The sequence below is a fragment of the Abramis brama genome, assembly GCF_963993115.1.
Source record: "Abramis brama genome assembly, chromosome: 16".
Lineage (NCBI taxonomy): Eukaryota > Metazoa > Chordata > Actinopteri > Cypriniformes > Leuciscidae > Abramis > Abramis brama.
In genome coordinates this window covers 3,412,707-3,434,349 of record NC_139978.1, presented here as the reverse complement: position 1 = coordinate 3,434,349, position 21,643 = coordinate 3,412,707, and the positions used below count along the sequence as shown (strand labels likewise).

The following is a 21,643-nucleotide window of genomic DNA, read 5'->3' as shown; positions in this document are numbered from 1 at the left end:
GTAAAGTAAGCAAATGTAAAATAACACTGCATAGTGTTCACTGTATAAATGAATAATAGATTAATCCTTATTAAAGTTACAAAAGTTATTCAGTCAAGAGAAGTGAGTGTTTTTAACCTTAAAAACACAGGGAGCAGCGAGTAATGACTTGAGCTTCCTTTCACATCTTCTTGCGCTTGAGTATTTAAACTGGCAAGGCTTAAAGTCCTACTGAAATCAAAATTGACCCTATTTATTTTGTTAGCGCATATTACTAGTCTTGTGGTGAAAAATTAATCCGTGCAAGTTAATACACAGAAAAAAATTGTTTGCCGTCGTAATCTTTAATCAAAGTCTGAAAAGTTTCTTCCGGTCCGGAATGGCGTTCCTTCTCTGATGATGTAGGTTTGACGGCTTGGGTTGGGAAACGCTTAACCACTCCCCTCAAACCGTTAGTCTGCTATGAGCAGAGATGGAGAGGAGGAGCGCTAGAGTAAAACCCTGCCTTCTGTTCAATATTCCCTTTCACTGGGAAATACGTCACAACACTGGAGAAAAGTCGTTTGCAACTTCAAGTTCACGCGGACTTTAAACTTTCGTGACGATTGACAGTTTCATATTCTCGCCAACTCTGATTTTATATTAATATATTGCTCTAATTAGGTCTACATATTTATAGCTCTCACATTTATAAAATTTGTCAGGTCTTCTTTGGACAAGCTTGATTTACGTAATGTATCAAGACACATTTGTTGCCTCTTAAACTTATTTTAATTAGAAACTAAAATATTTTTCATGCATGATAAAACTAATCTAATAGATTTTCTGTAATTATACCCTGGGTGAACTCCAGCTCTCCCGTCATCTATCTTTATAAAGAAAATTGCGTGAACTCGACATCTTGGGTCACGTGATCATAAACGGTAAAATGACTTCCTTTAAGTGACCATCGCATGTGCCCTTCGCTAATGGCCTGGCCTGACGCTGTTACAAAACGCTGTTTGTAATTCGCCATGTGATGATATGTCAACTTCTGATTCAACCAATGAGATGAGTTTGGGCGGGACTATCAATTTGACTGACCAAATTAGTCAATTAGTTAGTCCGAGTGTTTAGAAACAATTGCTAGTCACACATAATTAACATGCAATAGCTTGAAGTTAAGGATGCACGATATATCGGCCACCATATCGGTATCGGCTGATATCGGTTCATTTTTAATGTTATCGTTATCGGCCCGATAAGAAAATTTGTCCAATATATTAAAGCCAATAAATAATGTATTATTTCCTTCAGCTGAGACACTTCAGATGCGCACTGTTCATCATGATGGTTATGAATTGCTTGAAATATGATTGGAATCACTTCAAAAAAGAAAATACAGTTCGGTGCAACATGTGCAACACAAGTCTGTCATATCGGCTACATGAAACTTTGGGACATGGCTTTTACTGGTGAGACTTTTGTTTTTGACGCTCAAAAATTATATAAAAATGTGGATTTAGATTTATCTGCCAATATATCGGTTATCGGCTTTCAAACATAAGAAGTATCGGTATCGGCCAAAATTTTCATATCGGTGCATCCCTACTTTAAGACCAAAAAGCCACATAATTTGACTGACATGACAGGGTACAATTCAAATGTACAAATGATTTTCAGGTACAATTTTACTTCTTTATTTTTTCTCCTTAAACCTGTGACTTCCAGACCTTTTGATATCTTTATACTGCTGTCAATTTTTGCCAACTGTGTGGCCTTAGCTGTTTACATCCCCTTTCCTGAAGACGACTCCAACTCAACTAATCATGATTTGGTGAGTATTGTGACTTCTCATTGGCTGTGTCGTGGGATTAGTTTCTGCTAATTGAGATTAGATGAGTGAATTAAAGTGGAATTACATGAGCACAAAGGCAAATTTCTCCAGAGGTGCTTGTCCATATTGCTCAGGTCTTTGACTGCGGTTCATTTGCTCTGTTGTTCTCTTTTGTAGCTCAATTGCATCTCCTAGACCTAGAAATCAAACCTAGTCCAGAACTGCACATCTAAATGCCCTAGATAGTCTGCAATGAGATTAAAAGGAGATCAAATAGATATTTTTGCTTAAGTCTTTGTTCCTCAGATCTTTCTCTTTAGAAAAAGACCACACGTGTCTGTTTGGTCCAAATCAAAATGTGTAATGTTATGCTTCACCTCATAGCTGATCGGTCTGCTTAATGGATTAAGACTTTTCTTAAAAATACTTCAAAGTGGACAAAATACTTCAAACTGTATTTATTTAATAATTATGAAATTATGCATATTTTAAACATTGAATTAAATGCCAGATACAGTTTATTCAGTAACTGAATTACCAATAATAGCTATAAAACAAGCCCAAAATACACCGGGACTCTTATTTTGAAATGTATATGCTTTACTATTGCCGGCTGCTCATTTAAAAAGATACAACCATCTGCAACATATTATAATATAAGCACCATAAAATAAACAACGTCATAATTCATCAACAGTAGATCATATATAATCTTTTGGCATTAATGGCTGGTATTCATTGATTGTAAACTGCTTTGAATGTGCAACAGCACTGCATTTTCAATCTGAACATGCAACGCTCATATTTATTCAATGAACAATGCCTTTTGAATCACATTAAGCCGTATCACAATTCCTGTTATTCGCAAGCACACAAACTCAAGTGTCTAATGTCCTGGGATTCATGCAGTCTGGTTATCATGACACTAGGCCTATGGTGTTTTCCTTGTAAATGCAGAGTGAGTTTTGCTTCTCTGAGCTCCAGGGCTTTGAGCATTGGGCTTGTCCAGTAAGATTAGCTTCAGTCGAGTCAGTGACACCAGTGTTTAACCTTTCTCTCTCTCTCTGCATTTCCATTACACTCACTCATGCATGCGCATCGATCATTTCCAGCCTACAAACCTATATTCTCAATTGCACACAAGCCTCTGGGAAAGCCCTTTATACAAACACTGGTGAACTGTAGTAAGAGTGGTTGTGTATAAGCTGTATATTTATATTCCTCTGAGTGACACGAGTCCATCTGTAACCCGGGAGGGTGGAGGGGTGGGAAAAGAGGATCATAGGAGGATTATATCTTCACTTACTCTCTCATCTCTCTATCCACTGTCTCTCTTTCTCACACTACAGCCCTTATCTCAGTCGACCAGCTGTTCGATTACATGCGTTCTTACTTCAGTGTTTGATTGGTAAATGAAAGTGCAGTTGTTAGTTACTCACCCTCATGTCATTCCAAACCTGTGCGACGGATTTTCTTTAGGAGATGATGAATATTTGCGTGGGTGAATCCAGTGCATTACGACTCACTTCATTGTGTAGTAAAGCATCAAAGAGTGTTCACACGCGACTAGATGAAAGTGTTCTGATCATTTTTACTGAAAAATCTCCAGGATAGCAAGCAGTTCCATAGTAAAGTTGCGGCCGCTGCCAATGCTTTCCCGTGCATGTTTGCAAGCCGATGGAGGGTATAAAATCAGTGCAGGAATAAGAATCAGTTGTTCAGATCATTCTGTGTGAACAGCATATGTAATGAATTAAGTTTCTTTGAATGTCACATTTAAATTGGATAAATAGCTAATGCTAATGCTAATGTATAAAGATATTTTTAAGGTTATTTTTAAATTGAACACTTGCAATTTTTTCAATGTTAAAGCCCCCCTGTGGTGAAAATCCAGTTTTTAATGTTGTTTATGTGTCTATGTGGTGTTTTTAATACGCTTTAAGGCAAACCATGTGTAAATTCATAAGTCGACACCATTGCTGAGTATTTTCTCCTTAAAACTGCAGTGAACCAAAGACAGTCTCAAAAACACGCTTTGAAATCGCTGGTGTTTCTGACGTCACAAACTACCTTGTAACCAATCAGATCAACGTGTGATCGTCAACCAGTGGATCTCTGAGCTGAGGGAGTGAGTGGAGGCGGGGCTCATTTGCATATTCATTGAGCTGCGCATACTAAATGAGGCAAGGGTGTCGAGTTACATTCAAGCTACAGTATGTTAAGGCTTGAAGAATATTTTTTCAAGGAAAAAACTTTTAAATATGTAATTTTGGTGATCAAAGATGAGTTTTAAGGGATACAATTATTGACTACAGGGGGACTTTAAGAACTGTTCCATTAAAGGTTCTTTAATGAACCAAAAATGGTTTGGCATTGCTGTGGGAAAAAAAGAAAGAAAGGAAAACCATGTTGGAACCTTTATATTTAAGAGTGTAGTGGATAATTTAGTGATTTGTTTGACGGATTTCTGCTTTTGAGTCAATATTGTTACATCTATGGGATTCATGCAGCCTTGTCCTGTGAGAAGATGCTGTTTCATAATTATTCTTGACACCATAAAAGAAGTGCTTAAAACACTCAGTCACTTCACAGTGTCTGCTTGCATGAGTTCCTGTAATGCTGACAGAGCGACAGGCTTGTTATCAATGACACTCTGGAGTTTGATTTATGTAAAGATCATTTTAGACGTATTCTGATACCATAATCTCAGACACGAATGCCATCTGCCCTTACTGTGAGTGTGTTAAACGTTCAAAATTATGATCTCAAAGATGATTAAAAAAGTGATTAAAAATTATATTTTAGCAGAGTAGCAGACTTGATTAAATTAAAGTGTAATTACAGAAATAAAATGTGTATTTTTTGTGTATATACCATACACATATAATAATATATTTGTTATTTTTGTTGCATGAGTAGTGAACTTCAGCATCCATTTGTGAGATCTTTTGATACTGAGTAAATAAAGCTGTCTGGACAGACACCATTGTTGTGTTGTTTCCGCATTTGAAGTGGTGAGAACTGACCTGTTTTTGACACCTCAATATGTATATACAGCATCTTTCCAAAGAAGGCTGGTAGAAATGAACAATTTCAAGTAATTACAAGTACTTTTTTTCCAAATATCAGCCATGCTGTGAGCAGAGGCGGACCGGGACATATCTCACACTCATCCCAGACACCCACAACACATTCTCAAACCACGGACAACTCTATTTTTTGTATGGCCAACACATAAAAAATGTTAAAAGTCCCCCTGTAGTCAATCATTTTATCACTTAAAACTCATCTTTGATCACCAAAATGACATATTTAAGAGTTTTTTCCTTGAAAAAAATTTCTTCATGCCTTAAAATATCTTGAATGTAACTCGACACTCTTGCCTCATTTAGTATGCGCGGTTCTATGAATATGCAAATGAGCCCCGCCTCCACTCACTCACTCAGCTCAGAGATCCACTGGTTGACGATCACACGTTGATCTGATTGGTTACAAGGTAGTTTGTGACGTCAGAAACACCAGCGATTTCAAAGCGTGTTTTTGAGACTGTCTTTGGTTCACTGCAGTTTTAAGGAGGAAATACTCAGCAATGGTGTCGACTTATGAATTTACACAAGGTTTATCTTAAAGCATATTAAAAACACCACATAGACACATAAACAACATTAAAAGCTGGATTTACACCACAGGGGGACTTTAATAAATTGGCTGAATGAATGATTCAATGACTCAGAAAGAGAAAGAAAAGAGAAAAAGAAAGAGTACCACCACTGTCGCACAGACAAACATGGATAAGCTAATTGATACAAACAGTGTAAAGTCCTAGTGCTATTGGCCTGTTACTTATGGAAATAATAAAGGTAATTGCAACCTTTTATCTCACAATTTGGACTTTAACTCGCAATTGTGAGATATAAACCCGCAATTGTGAGTTATAAAGTCAGAATTGTGAGATAAAGTGACAGAACCTTTTTATTCTTTATTCCATAGCAGAAACAGCTTCAATATTTATGACACACTATAAAACAAATAAGAATTTGTTGTGCCATAACTATTTAAAGCTATAATTGCAAAGCCAATGACAGCGCTGTGTAACCACATCCAACTTTGCCAAGCAAGAAGTCTAACTGAGCTTCAGAAAACCCAAAACAAGCACTGGGAGTGGGATCAGTTTACTTCGGTCCAGGTGTGTTTTAAGACAGAGCTCACTCAGCAAATAACCATTTTATAAACTACAGCATCATCACCTGCTTTTACTGCACATAACAACCACTATAGACCCATTAGTCTAAATCTGCCGTCCACTAAACTGGACACTGCGTCACTGTGGCCATCAGACGTCTGTCTTCGTCCTCAGACTCAGTCCTTATGTAACTGAAGTCCACAGCGAGTGAATGTACCTGAAGTATTTGATAAGCTTAAGTGCTTTAAGACAAAGGAGGGCAGGTGACGTAAAATTAATCAATGTATTGTCAACATTCAGGTTTGGAAAAGTGCCTTATATTGCAGTATATGCATGTGCAAATCTATGACTGATTTGTTTTGCACATAGACATGCAGTGTTCAGCAATGAGATTTTATTGTTCAAATGGGATTAATCTAGTCATTGTGGCTATTCTTAGTGCTGTGGCTTAGCCATTGTCATCCTGTCGCTTGAGACGCGGCCAAAGACAACATTCGCATCAATAACCTGACTTTTTTTTGCCTTTATTGTATGGGGAAGTATGGACTCAAACATGAGAGCAGTTCACAGATTGTAATTGCTTTCTAACACGTTTGCTGATCCTGCTTCACTGTGCAATACTGAATACGACGACATATTGTGCAAAACATCCACTAGAAATAGAAAAATAGCTTACAGTAAAGTAATGTTGCACAGCGTGTGTCGTTTCAAAGTTATAAACTGGCTGTGGGAAGCGCTCAAGGTTGCCAGATTGGGACTTTGTGCACTTTTTGAAGCTTCCACATTTAGGATTGAATCTGGACTTGGACTTGGAAACAGGACATATATTGTGGTGGATTTTAGAAATCTGATGTGATGATTTGAATTTGTTGTTTATTTATTTGAGTGTATTGTAATTTAATGATGGACTAACAGTTTTAACACATTAAGGGGTAAAGAGAAAGGCTGTACATTTCCAGGATTGGGGAAACCAAAAACACATGTATTGGACAAACACTAAATTGTATCATTGTTCTGCCATTTTGTTAAACAAAATCAAAAGTAGCATTTTGTGCATATTGAGATTTTTCTCTTCGGTCAATCCAGGTTAATATTAATTTACAAATCACATGCTCTTGTTCCACAAATAATCGAACAAAATGAACGAGATACTAAAATCTCTGTGTTCTATCACTGTGTTTCACAGGAAACAGTAGAATATGCCTTCCTGATCATTTTCACGATTGAAACCTTCCTCAAGATCATCGCTTATGGACTGGTGATGCACCAGAACTCCTATGTGAGAAACGGGTGGAATATGCTGGATTTTGTCATCGTCATTGTTGGGTGAGTGAAAAGTCACAGGCTCTTTGTGTTTCGTTTTATATTCCTTTACAGGGTTACCCTGGTAAAATGAAGTGCACTTTAACATTATTACTGTAATAATATACTTTATAAGAATATACTTAAGTGTGAACTGTTTTCAGACACTAAATTGCATGTTAGTTACAATTAAATGAAAATTGATTTACCTTTATTAAATGCAACTAGTTGAACTTATGGTAGATTTAATATAGGTCAATGTAATTTTGTAATTTGTGTATTCAAATATGTTTGTAATTACACATTTTTAATGATATTGCAATTTAGTACATTTAAAATACATTATCTTTTAAATATAAAATGTGTACTTTTTTACTTAACTTATATTTTTAGTTTATTAACTTATATTAATATAAGTGTCTTTTATTTTGATCTTGTATGAAATATGCTAGTCACATGTGTGTGAACACACTCGCAAAATTGTGACCTGTCTCCGCTGTTTGTGACATGACTCTTCCTATGTGCTCATTAAAGTAATCGGCTGGCTAAGATGGATTGCGGGTGATATATGAATTAAATGCAGGGTTCGACACTGCGTCTTGGTGTTTGCTATGAGGAATGGCATCAGCATTGTAACCTTATGCCAATATTCACTGGCCGACAACAGCTCATGACGTCACAAGTGGAGGTCCCGTGTGTATTAAAGGGCTCCTGTATTACACGTCATCAGCTTTTTTGTCTTCAGGAGCCGTTTTATTTGTACTGTGTGTAATCAAAGACGAAATATGGATAAACCTAGCAGCAAGTGCTTTAGAAAGTGATTGCCTCTGTGTCCCTGATTTATGACTGAGGCACAGCGGAGACTTAAATCCTGGGGATTTCAGGTCAAGCTGGCCGAGGAATTTGAGAAAGTGGCTTCGCTTTTTCAATCTTCGTTTGCTGGATGTGTTACGGGTTGTTTTGGTTTGTGTCATGTTCAGGTTTCATGTTCTTGTCTCATGTCTCTGTCATGTTTCCTGTTGTCATGTGATTCCCTGTTATAGTCATGTGATCCTGCCATGTGTTCCCCATGTGACTGTGTCATGTTGCGATTGGTTCATTGTTTCATTGTGCACAGGTGTCCCTTGTCATTAGTCTTGTGTGTATTTAAGCCCTCATGTTTGCCATGTGTCTTTGTCAAGTATTGTTTCACTGTAACCTCTGTTGGTAAGCTCCATGTCCATGTCCATGTTTTGAGTTCCATGCCATTGTATTGTTTTATGTTTGATCTTGGATCTTGCTTTTGGAGGAGGCGAAGAGAGTAAAATTTTGGATCCCATTCTTTCCGTCAGCCGAGCATACAGGGAATTACTGGAGTCCTGCACGGGTCCTGTTTGATTTACCCGAACCCGCAGTGATTAACAGAACACCCGACCCGAAACCCGACAGAAACACTAATTTTAGTCCGTACCCGACCCGACCCGTTTGACATAAAAACCGTGACCCGAATCACACCCGCATGAAATCTCCTATACACAAGCAATAAAACCAACATTAGGCAGTCTGAGTAGATGCAATTAATTAAACATTGCATTAAACAACACAATTAAAATAATAGAACAAAGAATGTTTTAGTAGGCCTGTTTAACTGAAAGCTAGTAAATACTTTAGCAGATTCGCTCTGCATAAGTGCGGTTGTCTCTTCTGAAACTCAGCTGTGTTTACCTGGCCGCTGGTCCTCTTTGTAGCAGCACGAAAAATAGGCTAAAACTTTTATTCAAATTGTGAATATATTAGATATAAAGCGAGCAAAGCGTGCTCCCTTTAATATAATCACTGTAGCTTTCAATCAGATTCAGCGTGTGTAACATTTGAGACAGGCTGGGAAGCGGATCCACGTGCAGGTTAGATTTATTAAAGTGCGAACACTGGTGAAAACAAATGAAACCAGGGAACAGGTGGAAACCCACTAAACCAGGGAATGTCCATTCAACGACTGACAGAGAACAAGTGAAACAAAGGGATATATACAGAAAGACAAGCTTAACACGATAACAAGGGGGCGTGGCTAATGAGAAACACATGGGGAGACTAATCAACATTAAAGCTGCTCTAAGCGATGTTGGGTGACGTCACTTCTTGTTGACCTTCAAAGTATTGTCAAACAAAACGGAGGCTAGCTCGCCCCTCCCTCCTCCTCATCCTGTCCCCTCCCCCTCCCTCCCGTGCTTCCTGAAACAGTCATGAACCATTTAGAAAAACCAAACTGGATTTACCCTGTCCAGCAAAAACAGAGCCTCCTGAATGTGGGATTGGAAGCCCTTCTGCCGGCGGAGTTCTCGCCACCTTTTGAACGCTTTTCTGATGTAAATTCGGAACTTTGCGCGTTCCTTTTCCCTATTCTTTGTTATTTGTTCATCGGAACGTCATCTCTTTGGTCGTGTGTCGGCCATATCAACATTCTCAAGACTATACAATTTTAACGGTAGTCGTTGTTAGGACATCTCTCCTCTAGCTTCATGTGCACGCGCACTAACCCCCCACCCCCAAATCACTCTTGTCAGTTATTGGCTGGAACACTGTTTGTTATGTTTCGTGGTCCAGGCTGGGCCAGTTTGTTTTTGTTGCCGTTTGTGGAGCCTGTGCTGTCTACAGAGACCGTGTTTCTTTACAGTGTGTTCAGGGGACAGGCAGCTAGCGGATAGTGAGGAGTTGTTTGCTGTATGTGACAAAAAATGTTTTGGCCTAAAAAACGTGTGACATCGCTAAGAGCACCTTTAAACGTAACAAGGAACTGCAAAACATGGAGCAAGACAGGAAATAACATAAAAGTCCAGGAACACACAAGACAGGGGAACACTGGTTGAGATCATAACAGCGTGATTGGCTATAACGCCCGGTCTTCAGACAGAGCGAACACAAATAAGCACGAGACCATTTGAAAGCAGCAGTCAAATGCACCGAATTGAGTTGAAATAATCTTGGCTATTGGACCCACAGTCCGACCCGCACCCACACCTGCACCCGACATGTAAATATTATTCCACCCGTTGCATAAAATATTGACCTTTTCCTTATGCGAGTGAGGATTAGTGAGGATGCCCCCTGTTGAGGAGATGCTGGCCAGCTGTCTTTCACATGGTGAGGCGTCTTCGTTAAAGGCCTTGCCATCGCTTCAGACCACCTCGTGGTTAAATGGCAAGGCATATGCAGTGACGGGTCAGGCTAGTGGAAATCAGGGAGAAGGAGAAGAGCTTCCTTGATGCATTCACCCCTCGTGAATTCAACACATCAACTTGACCTTTAAAAGTGACTGACTTTTCAGTGCCCTAGTAAAAATGCATAGCAATGAGAAATCATGAATAATTTCCACAAATGTGCATTTTAGCACATCAAATTTAGCATCAAATGTGGTGTTCAAATGCATGTGTTTAATGATGTTTTAATGATGACGAGTTGGTATTTTGGGTTGGCCTACAAATCGACTTCATGATTAAACAGCTCTGTTGGAAGAAACTCATGTCAGCTAGTAATTGTTGAAAGGATTTGAGTAAATATGCCAAGGATTTTGGCACAAATCTGGCAACTGTTCACAAGGGCTTACAACCTGATTAAATGTCTGATCTATGATCTATGACCTGATTTAATGTGATTAAATCAGAGCTCTCAGAGGTCAGAGGTCATGGTAGATGCCGGATCCTTAGGGATCACGCTGAATCTCATCTGTGGCGTCCTCTAGCCCTGGCGCGAGATGAGTGTCATTTCATACAGATCCATGAAATAAGAAAAAGAGAAAACCCACCTGGCTTGACATTGGGCCTATTACACCTGGTCCTGGTCCGAATTTGTTTCAAAATGCCCTGTGAAACAAATTCGAGACGAATTTAAATCTGATCACCTAAACCATTTCAGGAGGTGGTTTGAGATGCATTCCAGGCTTAACTGGACAAGTTTAGATGCATGTAGTTGTTGAAGCCACATATGTACATTTTATTTCTCCCAAACTAGGCCCATAATGTCTCGAGTTATTTGTAATGTTGCACTGCCTTTAGCTTGTGTCTTTGTCATCATTATAGCTTTCACACTTGTCAACATCTGCATTTTTTTTCAGTGCCATGAAATTCACTACGATATGGTGTAACTTTCCTAAACTTCTTGAATATTGCTTTTCATCTCACTTAACCACCATAACCATCTGTGCAAAGTTTACCTTGTTAGTAGTTTGTACTGTAACTGTGTTTAACGGACCTTTGATGGAGGTTCATCAACAGATTCTCTTTTGTCTATACCTATTTGCACATGATTAAAGGAATACTTCAGCATTTAGCATTAAGCTTTGTATCAGTAGAAAACCTGTAGTATTTGCGAATTACCGTGCTTCCCTCCCTCATATCCCCCTGAGACAAGAGATTTATGTATTTTTTGTCTGGAAAAAATCCTCCGATGACGCAAAAATCCTCATTTTGCATCATCAGAGGATTTTTTGGCCAGAGGCTAGAAATTACAGCCAGTAGTAGGAGCTGTCCCGCATGTTCTCAACCCGCCCATAGAGGGTGGGATCTCACTTTACAGAATGTACAAATAGTGTCATCCATCTTTTTTTGGATGATAAGCCAACAGGCTCTTGCTCTGTGGAGAAAGCTGTGTAGTAGGAGAAAGCTGAGTAGTAGGGGTTACCATACATCCTCTTTTTCCCGGACATGTCCGGCCGTCGAGATCATCCAAAATGTCCGGGATTCAGTTTTTGCTTTCTGCAGTCGCCATTCATTGTTTACATGCACACCTTTTGTTTCAATCTAACTGAATTCATTCCGATTGGTGAATCTGAATGTAGTGTTTACATGAACGCTAAACAAATGATCGGTTCATGTGCGTTATAGCATTGCTAAGAAAATACCCGCTCCTCCGTGAGAGATACGAGACCGGCGCGTCTCACAGGTGTCGCTCATCAGTGATCATGTCACCCTGTCATCAGTGAGCCTCGTCCTGCTCGCCACAGTAAACATAATGAATGGCGAGTGTAGAACGCAAAAGCCGAATCCCGGACATTTTGGGCGATCTCGAAATCCCGGGCAGACTCGTCACGGAGACTCACGTTAAAACGGCATCTTTTCAGTTTCGAGTTAACTAGTAGCTGCCCTCTGTAACCGGTAGGCATGGCTTGGGAGTGGCCTCCTAGGGCAGCGAAGCAAGTGCATTCTGGGAGTTGTTGTCTTTCATCCACATGAGCCAAAAATACATTTTTGGGCTTTTCTCAGTCTAGAAGGCTCCAAATTCAAAAAATAATTTCACATTTCTACTACATAAATGACCCAGTTTAAATACACATTCATCTTTCCAGAGGTGAAGTATCACTTTAAGAACACACACAGTAAACTCCTAATAATAAAGGTTTTTTTTGTTTGCCGTGATGTCATATAGAGAAACCATTTTTTTGATTCCCTATAGAACCTTTCTGTGAACATTGCTTAAAATAACCATTTTTATTTCTTAGTCTGAAGAACTTTTTAATATTCTAAAGAACATTTTTCCACTATAAAAAACCTTAATGACAACATTAATGGAGTGCTAATGAGTATAAGAGGATGCCTACATATCATCAGCTATTTTGTCTTCAGCTGTTTACATTACATTTACGTTTACGTTGAATCATTTTGCAGAAACTTTTATCCAAAGCGATTAAGCAGCTGTTGGTTTGCAAAATAACATGTGGTGAAGCGGACGACAAATGGAAAACCTGAGCAAGCATTTGAGGAAGTGTATACCTTCATGATCCCAGGTTTCTGGGTGAGGAGCATGCACGTTCAGTACTCGAGGGTTCTGAATGCGACCATTGTGACAAGATCACAATGAAGAAGCTCCGGCCTTATTCTTGAGGGGATGAAGGACAAGCATCTGCACCTCGTGGCTCAGGCCCCGCTGTAGCTGTAGCCTGGAAGAGGAGGATGCGGTTGAGCTTGCAAACATAATATACGGGGAGCTGTTAGATGTTATGGCCTGAGCCAGAACCAGATTGGATATGGTATGGGGGCGTGAGAAACAGGAGGTGCCAGCGGGTCTTACACACTATGGCTGTGTTGCAGGCCTGCCTTGCAGATCTGCTGAGAGATCTGGATCAGGGGCAGGGGTTGTCTCCTAAAGCAGTCTCTGAACTGCTTTGTATCACAAGCTACCAAACAAACAGCCGCTGCTATTGGTCGTTCAATGGAAGTGATGGTGGTGAGGTAGAGGCACTTGTGGCGAAACCTGTCAGACATCAGGGAAAAAGATAAAAATGTTCTCCTCGATGGTCTTGCCTTCTGAGCTTTTCGGCACGTCTGTGGAAATGGTGATCGAGAGGTTTAGAGAGGCAAGGGGCGCCGTCAGCAGCGTTCAAGAAGTACATCCAAATTCGCCCGAAGCCTCTGGGGGTCCTGGCCCGTCACAGTCTGATAACTGGAGGCAGGCCAGAGGAAGACCATGGTCACTCATGCACCGTCTCTGAGGAGTATAGAGCACAGAGGAGGCGTGACGCCAGGAGGAAGAGAAAAGACTTGAGCAGGGTAATTAATAGGAATTGGTATGGAAGATCGGATTGCTGAGGAGCAGTAACAAGAAGTAACACAGAGAAGGGTGTGGGGGCACAAGAGGTTGTGCCAAAGTGCTTACAACAGGCTATGAGGCTGGAACGATGATGCAATTGGCAAGTTTTGTACAAATTCGCAAACCGCCTTCTGACAGGTCACATTTCTTGATGGTTAAGCATTTTTCAATTCCTTCCCCAAATAAATTTGGGTATTTAAGTAAGGAAACACTTCTGGTGTTGGAACCAAAGTAACAAGAAGTCTGGACAAAATCCTGCTCTTGTTGCTTTCATCATACTAATCTTAGTATTAGGTTTCCCCTTTGTGAAGCAGCGGCTCCAAGGTCTATAGCCTTAAGTGACCTAGGCTCCCTTTGGTTAGCTGCTTAGATACCCCTTAGGGTAGAGCAGGATAATCAAAGCTAGGTTGGGACAGTTTTATCCCTCTGCTTAATTGTTCCCCTTCCTAGCTATGTTGTTGTGGAGAAGGGTTGCTCCCCTCTGGTGGGATACTACTTCTACCCCACAGGGTTGGGCAAAGTGAGCTAAAGTAGTGGGAAATTGGATCCCTCTGTTTAGTTTATCTCCCTCTCCAACGGTTGTTAGATTGTGAAGTAGGGTCTTTGCTCCCCTTTGATTGGGTACCTGCCTTAGGTTTGAAGCAGGGTAAACTGAGTATTGTAGGACATTATTACATGGCTTGGTTGAATTCTAATGTAGAATGCGGTCTGTTATTTCTTGATAACAGACCGCTGCTAAGTATAACACACCGTTGCCATGAAAAACAGAGTGTTGCTATGGATGCAGGATTCTAACCGTAGAGACGGAACGGACTATTTTCTTTAGCGGAAGCAATACAATCATTTTTAAATCAATAAACTCCTTTTTAAATCAATATTTTGTGTCAGATTATTGATTTATTTGGTGGGTAGCCATGTAATAAGCGGGATAATGTAGAGTGAGGCGGTTGTTATAGCGAATACAACCCCTTCAGGCTCCGCTTCGCGTCGGGGTCCTGATCAGCCTGTCGGGGTTGTATTCGCGATAACAACCTACATTATCCCTTACTTATATATCCCCTCTATTTAGTTTGCTTCCTTATGCAACTGCTGTTGGGTCTTTAAGTAGGGGTGTATGCTCCCTTTTGGATCGGTGTGTTTTTTAAGGCCTCTCTATTTGACCCATGTTGAACATGATACAGAAATAGACAATGCTAACAAGTTGAGGAAGTTTGACTAGGGGCGTCCCTCCTTGTTATAAAAAAACTAACCGCTGGTTATAACATGTCCTAGATGAGTGTTTTACCTAAAGCAGGGTTCGAGCTGCCTCCCACAGTATTCTTGGGTCTTTAAGTAGGTTTAATCTTCCTTGAGGTTGAGCTGTGCCTAAGACTCCCACTTGGAGGAGCAGCAACATCAATTTTTGCAGATGCTGAGGTTTTAGCACCTTGTATGCTCTCTTTGGTATGATGCTGTTTAGGACCTTAGGGTTGAGTAAGGTGTTTATTCCCTCCCCAACTATCTTGGGTCTTAAAGTAGGGTCCTTTGATGCCCTTTGAAGCTCTATTTGATCCATGTTAAGAACCTAACAAGTAGAGGTAGCATGCCTGATAAGTATTCATCCTTGTTATTCTGCACTCTTTCTTTAGATGAGTAATAGGAGTCTTGCTGGATCCTGGAGAAATACAAGCAGGGAGAGAGCACTCTCCCCCAATTGTTCTGGGCTAGGTATGTAGAGCGGGAGCTCCCCTGAGGGGTTGAGTTTGATGGCGAGAATCTTTAGCAACTATGTTTCTCGTATTTGCATCCTTTCATATAAAAGTTAGGGTTGCATTCTCCCCCTGGAAGTAGTGGTAATATCCAAGGTCATAATTTAAAATATTCTCCCTTTGGCGAATACTCCTTCAAAGGAGGGTTGTTGAGGCCAGGACTTCACTTGTTATAAGAGCATAGAAGCATGGATATCTTAAATTATTGGAAGATAGTGGCTTAGGGAGTGGTACCACGAAACAGTCTGTATGAGTCTTTGGGAATGCACCCTTGATTGACACTCTGACTCTGACTTATGTTATGCCCATTATATTTGTGCAAATTCACAGCTAGAGTGGTGGGTATTTGTTCCCCATAGTGTCAATCCAAGATGCAGTGTTGAAGTTCCACTTCGAAAAGGAGCATCTCAGGTTACGTCTGTAACCATGGTTCCCTGAGAAGGGGAACAAGACACTGCTTCTCGTTGCCATGCCTTTGGCCTGTCTGCGTGTCTCCTTCAGACAAAAGACGTATATTGATGTAAATGTATGTGACGTAAATTGATGACGTATATTACAGACACCCTCTTATACTCACGAGCGCTCCGCTAATGATGTCATGGACTGTCTCGGGCAATAAAATTGGCATGTTTTCTCACGTGCTTCAGACACTGGTCACGCTGATGGTGTTCCACATAGCGTCAACCCAAGATTCAGTGTCTCTTTCCCCTTTCTCAGGGAACCATAGTTACTTTCGTTACCTGTGACGTTCTCCATGTTACACTGCGCATGCAGTTGTATTCAGCAGTAACACTAGCTAGGAGAAAATACATTTGTAGTAAATAAGGTCTGAGGTCCGAGTCAAAGGAAGCACTAATTATCGTAATGGTTATTTCAGCAAAACCACTACTGACATGATCTGCAATACTAAACACACTGTAAAAAAAAAAAAAAAATTGGAGATTGGAAAAAATAATATTTCCGTTTTCTATATGCTATTTTAACGATCTGAAACGCAAGTATCAAACGCGAAACGTAAGTAACTTTGTGGGCGGATCGCTGTTGTTGTTATACTGGCGGGATAAATGACTCTTGCGCCCGACGCAAATCTAAAATGTGTTGGTCTGAAGAAGCTTCATTACTCATAGGTGTGGTTTGGGCGTAACGTGAAATAAACCAATCAGAGCGTCATCTCACATTCCCTTTAAGAGCAGGCGCGCTTGTCCCATGGCGGATTGCTATTATAACGGCGGATTTGCCAGACGCACGCCAGGAACGGTTCACAGCCGAGGAGACCGACATTCTCGTCAGGGCTGTAAAACACAGAGAAGTGACATTGGGGATGGAGAAACACACCCAAATTAGCTTCGGTTAAACAGGCGTATAATAATTTGGGTAAATGTGTAAGCTAGATTTATGCCTATTTTTTCACATCTTCATGGACACCACAATAATTTCCCTCGTGTGGAATATTTTTCCTTGTAATTATGTATGGTTTGCAAAAATGGGAACTGCTGCGTCTGTGTGTAGATGAGAGAAGCAAAGTGTATGCGCGTTGTGCACACGCTACATTATGGCCAAGCATGCGCCCTTAAAATAGCATCTGAACGCGCCACTGAAAACGCGCTACTGACTTTAGACTAGGTTTTTCCTGGTCAGAATTGTTTTCTAAACCTGCAAAATAGCACCAGGGAACGTTTGCCCCGGAACACGCCTCCTCTTTGCGCTGAACCGCCCCCGGGAGCGCAAGTTCATTCCCTAATTTACCGACGTGCGTCTGTGGAGGGAAAAGTCCGCTATGCGTCGGGTGCAAAATAGGAATGATACATGCGTCGGTGTACAAAGTCAATTGCGCTGGGTGCAAGATAGGGCCCAATGTGTTACTTGCCATTTCTTTGTAATTATTTGTGAAATTTACTTGCAATTTCTGAGTGAAAATTGTTTCTATACCAAATTGTTTTAGATTATTTGCTGATATAAACTGACCTAACATATAACACTCTGTTATAATCATTAATACTGATGAGTGTGTGTGTGTGTTCAGTCTCTTCAGTGTTGTGCTGGAGCTGATAACCAAAGATCGAGATGTCAGCGGGCAGACAGGTGGAAAGCCGGGCGGCTTCGATGTCAAGGCTTTACGGGCGTTCAGAGTTCTGCGGCCTCTTCGTCTGGTCTCAGGAGTACCAAGTGCGTCCGCATCTTTACCCAGCATTCACTGACAGAACAGCCTAATAACATGCTGATAATAACACACTCAGCTGCTTGTGCGTCCCTGTTAAAAAGAAGTACACTTTAGCACACTTTTAAAAAATTTAAAAACTTGAGTGCAAACTAAATATAATGTTTTGGGACTTTTAATTACATGTTAGTTACAATTAAATGAAACTGTATTATATTTTAAATTTATATTAAATGCAATTATAGTATATATAATTATATGCAACTTAAGTAGGACTTTTATCTTCTTATGTAATTTCATAATTATTTCTAATGTCACTGAAATATGGTTAAAGTGTATTGTCGAATGTACTTACAAGCATTTATGGTAAACTAAAATGCACATTAATGTATGTCATGTACTTAAATATACTTTATTAACTATATAAATGTAATATCAAATACACTACAGTTAATTATAATCAAGTGCTTTATCTGATTTAATATGTTAGTCAGCGCATAAAAAAAGTGTACTTTTAAGCATGGCAAAAGATTATTAAAACATAATGACGTACTTACTTTAAGGTGAAACTTTTAATTTGACATTATTACAAAGTGCACTTAAAAGTGTACTTAAGTGTGTTAAGAAACATGAAATTGAACATTTAGGACTGTTAACATGACCTCTATGAGGGCAAATACATGTTGTAAAAGTACATTTAAGTGGCCTTTTATTTCATTAATTTTATACATTTTAGATGCAAATATACTAATCAAATCTTCTAATTTAGATTAGAAGATTTGAAGTACACTACCAGTGCAAAATTAAGTACACTTTTTTCATAAGGGTTTTTTTTGTGTGTGTGTGTGTGTGTGTGTGTGTAGGCTTACAGGTGGTGCTGAACTCCATCATTAAAGCCATGGTTCCTCTGCTTCACATCGCTCTGCTCGTACTCTTCGTCATCATCATCTATGCCATCATCGGTCTGGAGCTGTTCATCGGGAAGATGCACTCCACCTGCTATCTAAATGGCTCGCGTCAGTGTGTTCTCACATTCATTAGATTATTTACAAACAATAAAAGCTCTCTTTCTAAAATTTATTTTGGAGTACACACATCATAATGTATCTTAAAGGGATAGTTCACCCAAAAATGAAAATTACCCCATGATTTACTCACCCTGAAGTCATCCTAGGTGTATATGACATTCTTCTTTCTGTATATGAGTTATATTAAAAAATGTCCTGGTTCTTCCAAGCTTTATAATGGCAGTGAATGGCTGTTTCTGTTTTGAAGTCCATAAAAGTGCATCTGTCCATCATAAAAGTGCATCTATCCATCATAAAAGTGCGTCTATCCATCATAAAAGTGCGTCTATCCATCATAAAAGTGCATCTATCCATCATAAAAGTGCATCTGTCCATCATAAAAGTGCATCTATGCATCTGTCCATCATAAAAGTGCATCTGTCCATCATAAAAGTGCATCTATTCATGATAAAAGTGATGGATAGATGCACTTTTATGGACTTCAAAACAGAAACGGCCATTCACTGCAATTAGAGCCAGGACATTTTTTAATATAACTCTGATTGTGTTCGTCTGAAAGAAGAATGTCATATACACCTAGGATGACTTCAGGGTGAGTAAATCATGGGCTAATTTTCATTTTTGGGTGAACTATCCCTATAAAGATATCCTAACTAGTATGTTCATACACACAGTAAAAATGGCACCTTTTGCTGAGAATGAGCCTCATGTTTCTCTCCACACAGGTACATTAGCAGAAGAGGATCCTGCTCCCTGTTCTCTTTCAGGTCATGGGCGTCACTGCCCTGTCAATGGCACCGTGTGTCGGGACGGCTGGCATGGGCCCAACAACGGCATCACAAACTTTGATAACTTCTTGTTTGCGATGTTGACTGTGTTCCAGTGTATCACCATGGAGGGCTGGACGGATGTGCTGTACTGGGTGAGACTTGCACTGAATTCAACCAATAGTAGTATATCATTAGCCACGTTTCCATTACCCTTCAAACTGCGCAAATTGAAATTGAGAATTGAAAATACGCCCAATGGAAACACGTACATTTTGCAAAAACTGCCATATATCGCGAAAACAAAATTGTGCTCACATGAGGTGGTTTTACAGGCAATTCGAGAAAGTAATATTTCGCAAAACTGCAACAGAAACAGTTTTTGTGCATTTACAGTCACATGATGTACATAACAGTCGATCAGTCTTTAAAGATGACGCGATATGTTTGGACAGAGTTCTTTATTAAACTCATAAAAGACAAAAGTATCACGGGAATACTGAATTCTAAACAACAAAGAAATGCCACAGTTTCTCAAGATCTTGAAGCAGAAGGAGGGAGAAACACTCATATGAGCCGCTCTCAGTATAAGAGTCTTTCCTTGACATTAATGCTGTGAAAACACGTCTACGTCTCCTCCATCATTAAAAAAAATGATGTTTTAGTCGCATAACATTCATTTAAAGGATTAGTTCACTTTCAAATTTTTTTTTTTGCTGATAATTTACTCACCCCGATGTCATCCAAGATATCCATGTCTTTCTTTCTTCAGTCGAAAATAAATTAAGGTTTTTGAGGAAAACATTCCAGGATTTTTCTACACAGAATGGACTTCAATGACAACCAACTATACCAATGTCTCGACACGATCCCAGTCAAGAAATAAGGGTCTTATCTAGTGAAACGATCGGTCATTTTCAAAAAATAATAATATATATATACTTTTTAACCACAAATGCTTGTCGTGTGCCATCTCTGAGAAGCGGCACGCATTGCGTCATCGCGTTGGAAAGGTCACGCTTCACGTCATCTATCTAAGTTATTTGTCTGTGTTCTCCGGTTCAAAAAGGTAGGGAAGGGTGAAAAATTTCATCTCATTTTCTCCTCCAACTTCAAAATCGTCCGACATCTTTGTTTTTTTAATTTTAATTTAAATTTTTTCGTGACCTTTCCAACGTGATGACGCAATGCGTGGCGCATCTCAGAGATGGTACAAGACGGGCATTTGTGGTTAAAAAGTATATATATATATATTTTTTTTTTTTTATAAAATGACCGATCGTTTCGCTGGATAAGACCCTTATTTCTCGACTGGGATCTTGTCGAGACTTTGAAGCTGCATTGAGACGGACATTTGAACCTTCTTTGAACACTGGTATAGTTGGTTGCCATTGAAGTCCATTCTGTGTAGAAAAATCCTGGAATGTTTTCCTCAAAAACCTTAATTTATTTTCGACTGAAGAAAGAAAGACATGGATATCTTGGATGACATCGGGGTGAGTAAATTATCAGCAACATTTTTTTCGAAAGTGAACTAATCCTTTAAAGGAAACGCCGTCATTTCACAATAGTTTTTTATCGACGTTTAGAAAATATCACAATTTTGCGCAAATCTGTAATGGTAAATGTGGCTCCTGATGTTCCTCTTTCCTGCAGGTCGTGTCCACTTCCGCTCTAAGCGCTTTTCCATGACACACACACACACACACACACACACACACACAGCTCAATAGATGCTAATGAGATTGACCCTCTAAGACTGAAGACAGAAGACGGGCAAAATTGAGACCTCAGGAAAACTTCAGCCTCTGTTTATTAGTGGTGGAGAAGAAACACAAATCAAACTAACCCTAACCCTTAAATCTAACCCTACTTGAATAAAAGTACAGATATCCTAAGAAAATATTATTCTTGTAAAAGTTGTACTGAGTACTTGTAAAAGATCGCCAGAACCCTATTAGGAGCTGGACTGGCGTCTCACAGCGCTGATGAACCACAATGTCCACAATCAAGACTTTCATACATATTTAGCTCGCAAATAACTGACAGACATGACCTAAATATGATTTTCATTCAAATCATAATCAATAACTAAATTCTG

General features: G+C 39.6%; 1 protein-coding gene across 8 annotated transcripts in view; it reads left to right on the top strand.

Moving 5' to 3' along the window:
* Window positions 1-21,643, top strand: part of cacna1db (calcium channel, voltage-dependent, L type, alpha 1D subunit, b) — an 84,660-nt gene that overhangs the window by 8,352 nt on the left and 54,665 nt on the right. For all 8 annotated transcript variants that reach the window (XM_084087058.1, XM_084087057.1, XM_084087055.1 and 5 more), the window contains exons 3-7: window positions 1,690-1,795; window positions 7,165-7,304; window positions 17,613-17,755; window positions 18,611-18,763; window positions 19,501-19,697. In XM_084087058.1, the coding sequence (XP_083943184.1) occupies window positions 1,690-1,795; window positions 7,165-7,304; window positions 17,613-17,755; window positions 18,611-18,763; window positions 19,501-19,697 (739 nt within the window). The remainder of the gene's footprint in view (window positions 1-1,689; window positions 1,796-7,164; window positions 7,305-17,612; window positions 17,756-18,610; window positions 18,764-19,500; window positions 19,698-21,643) is intronic.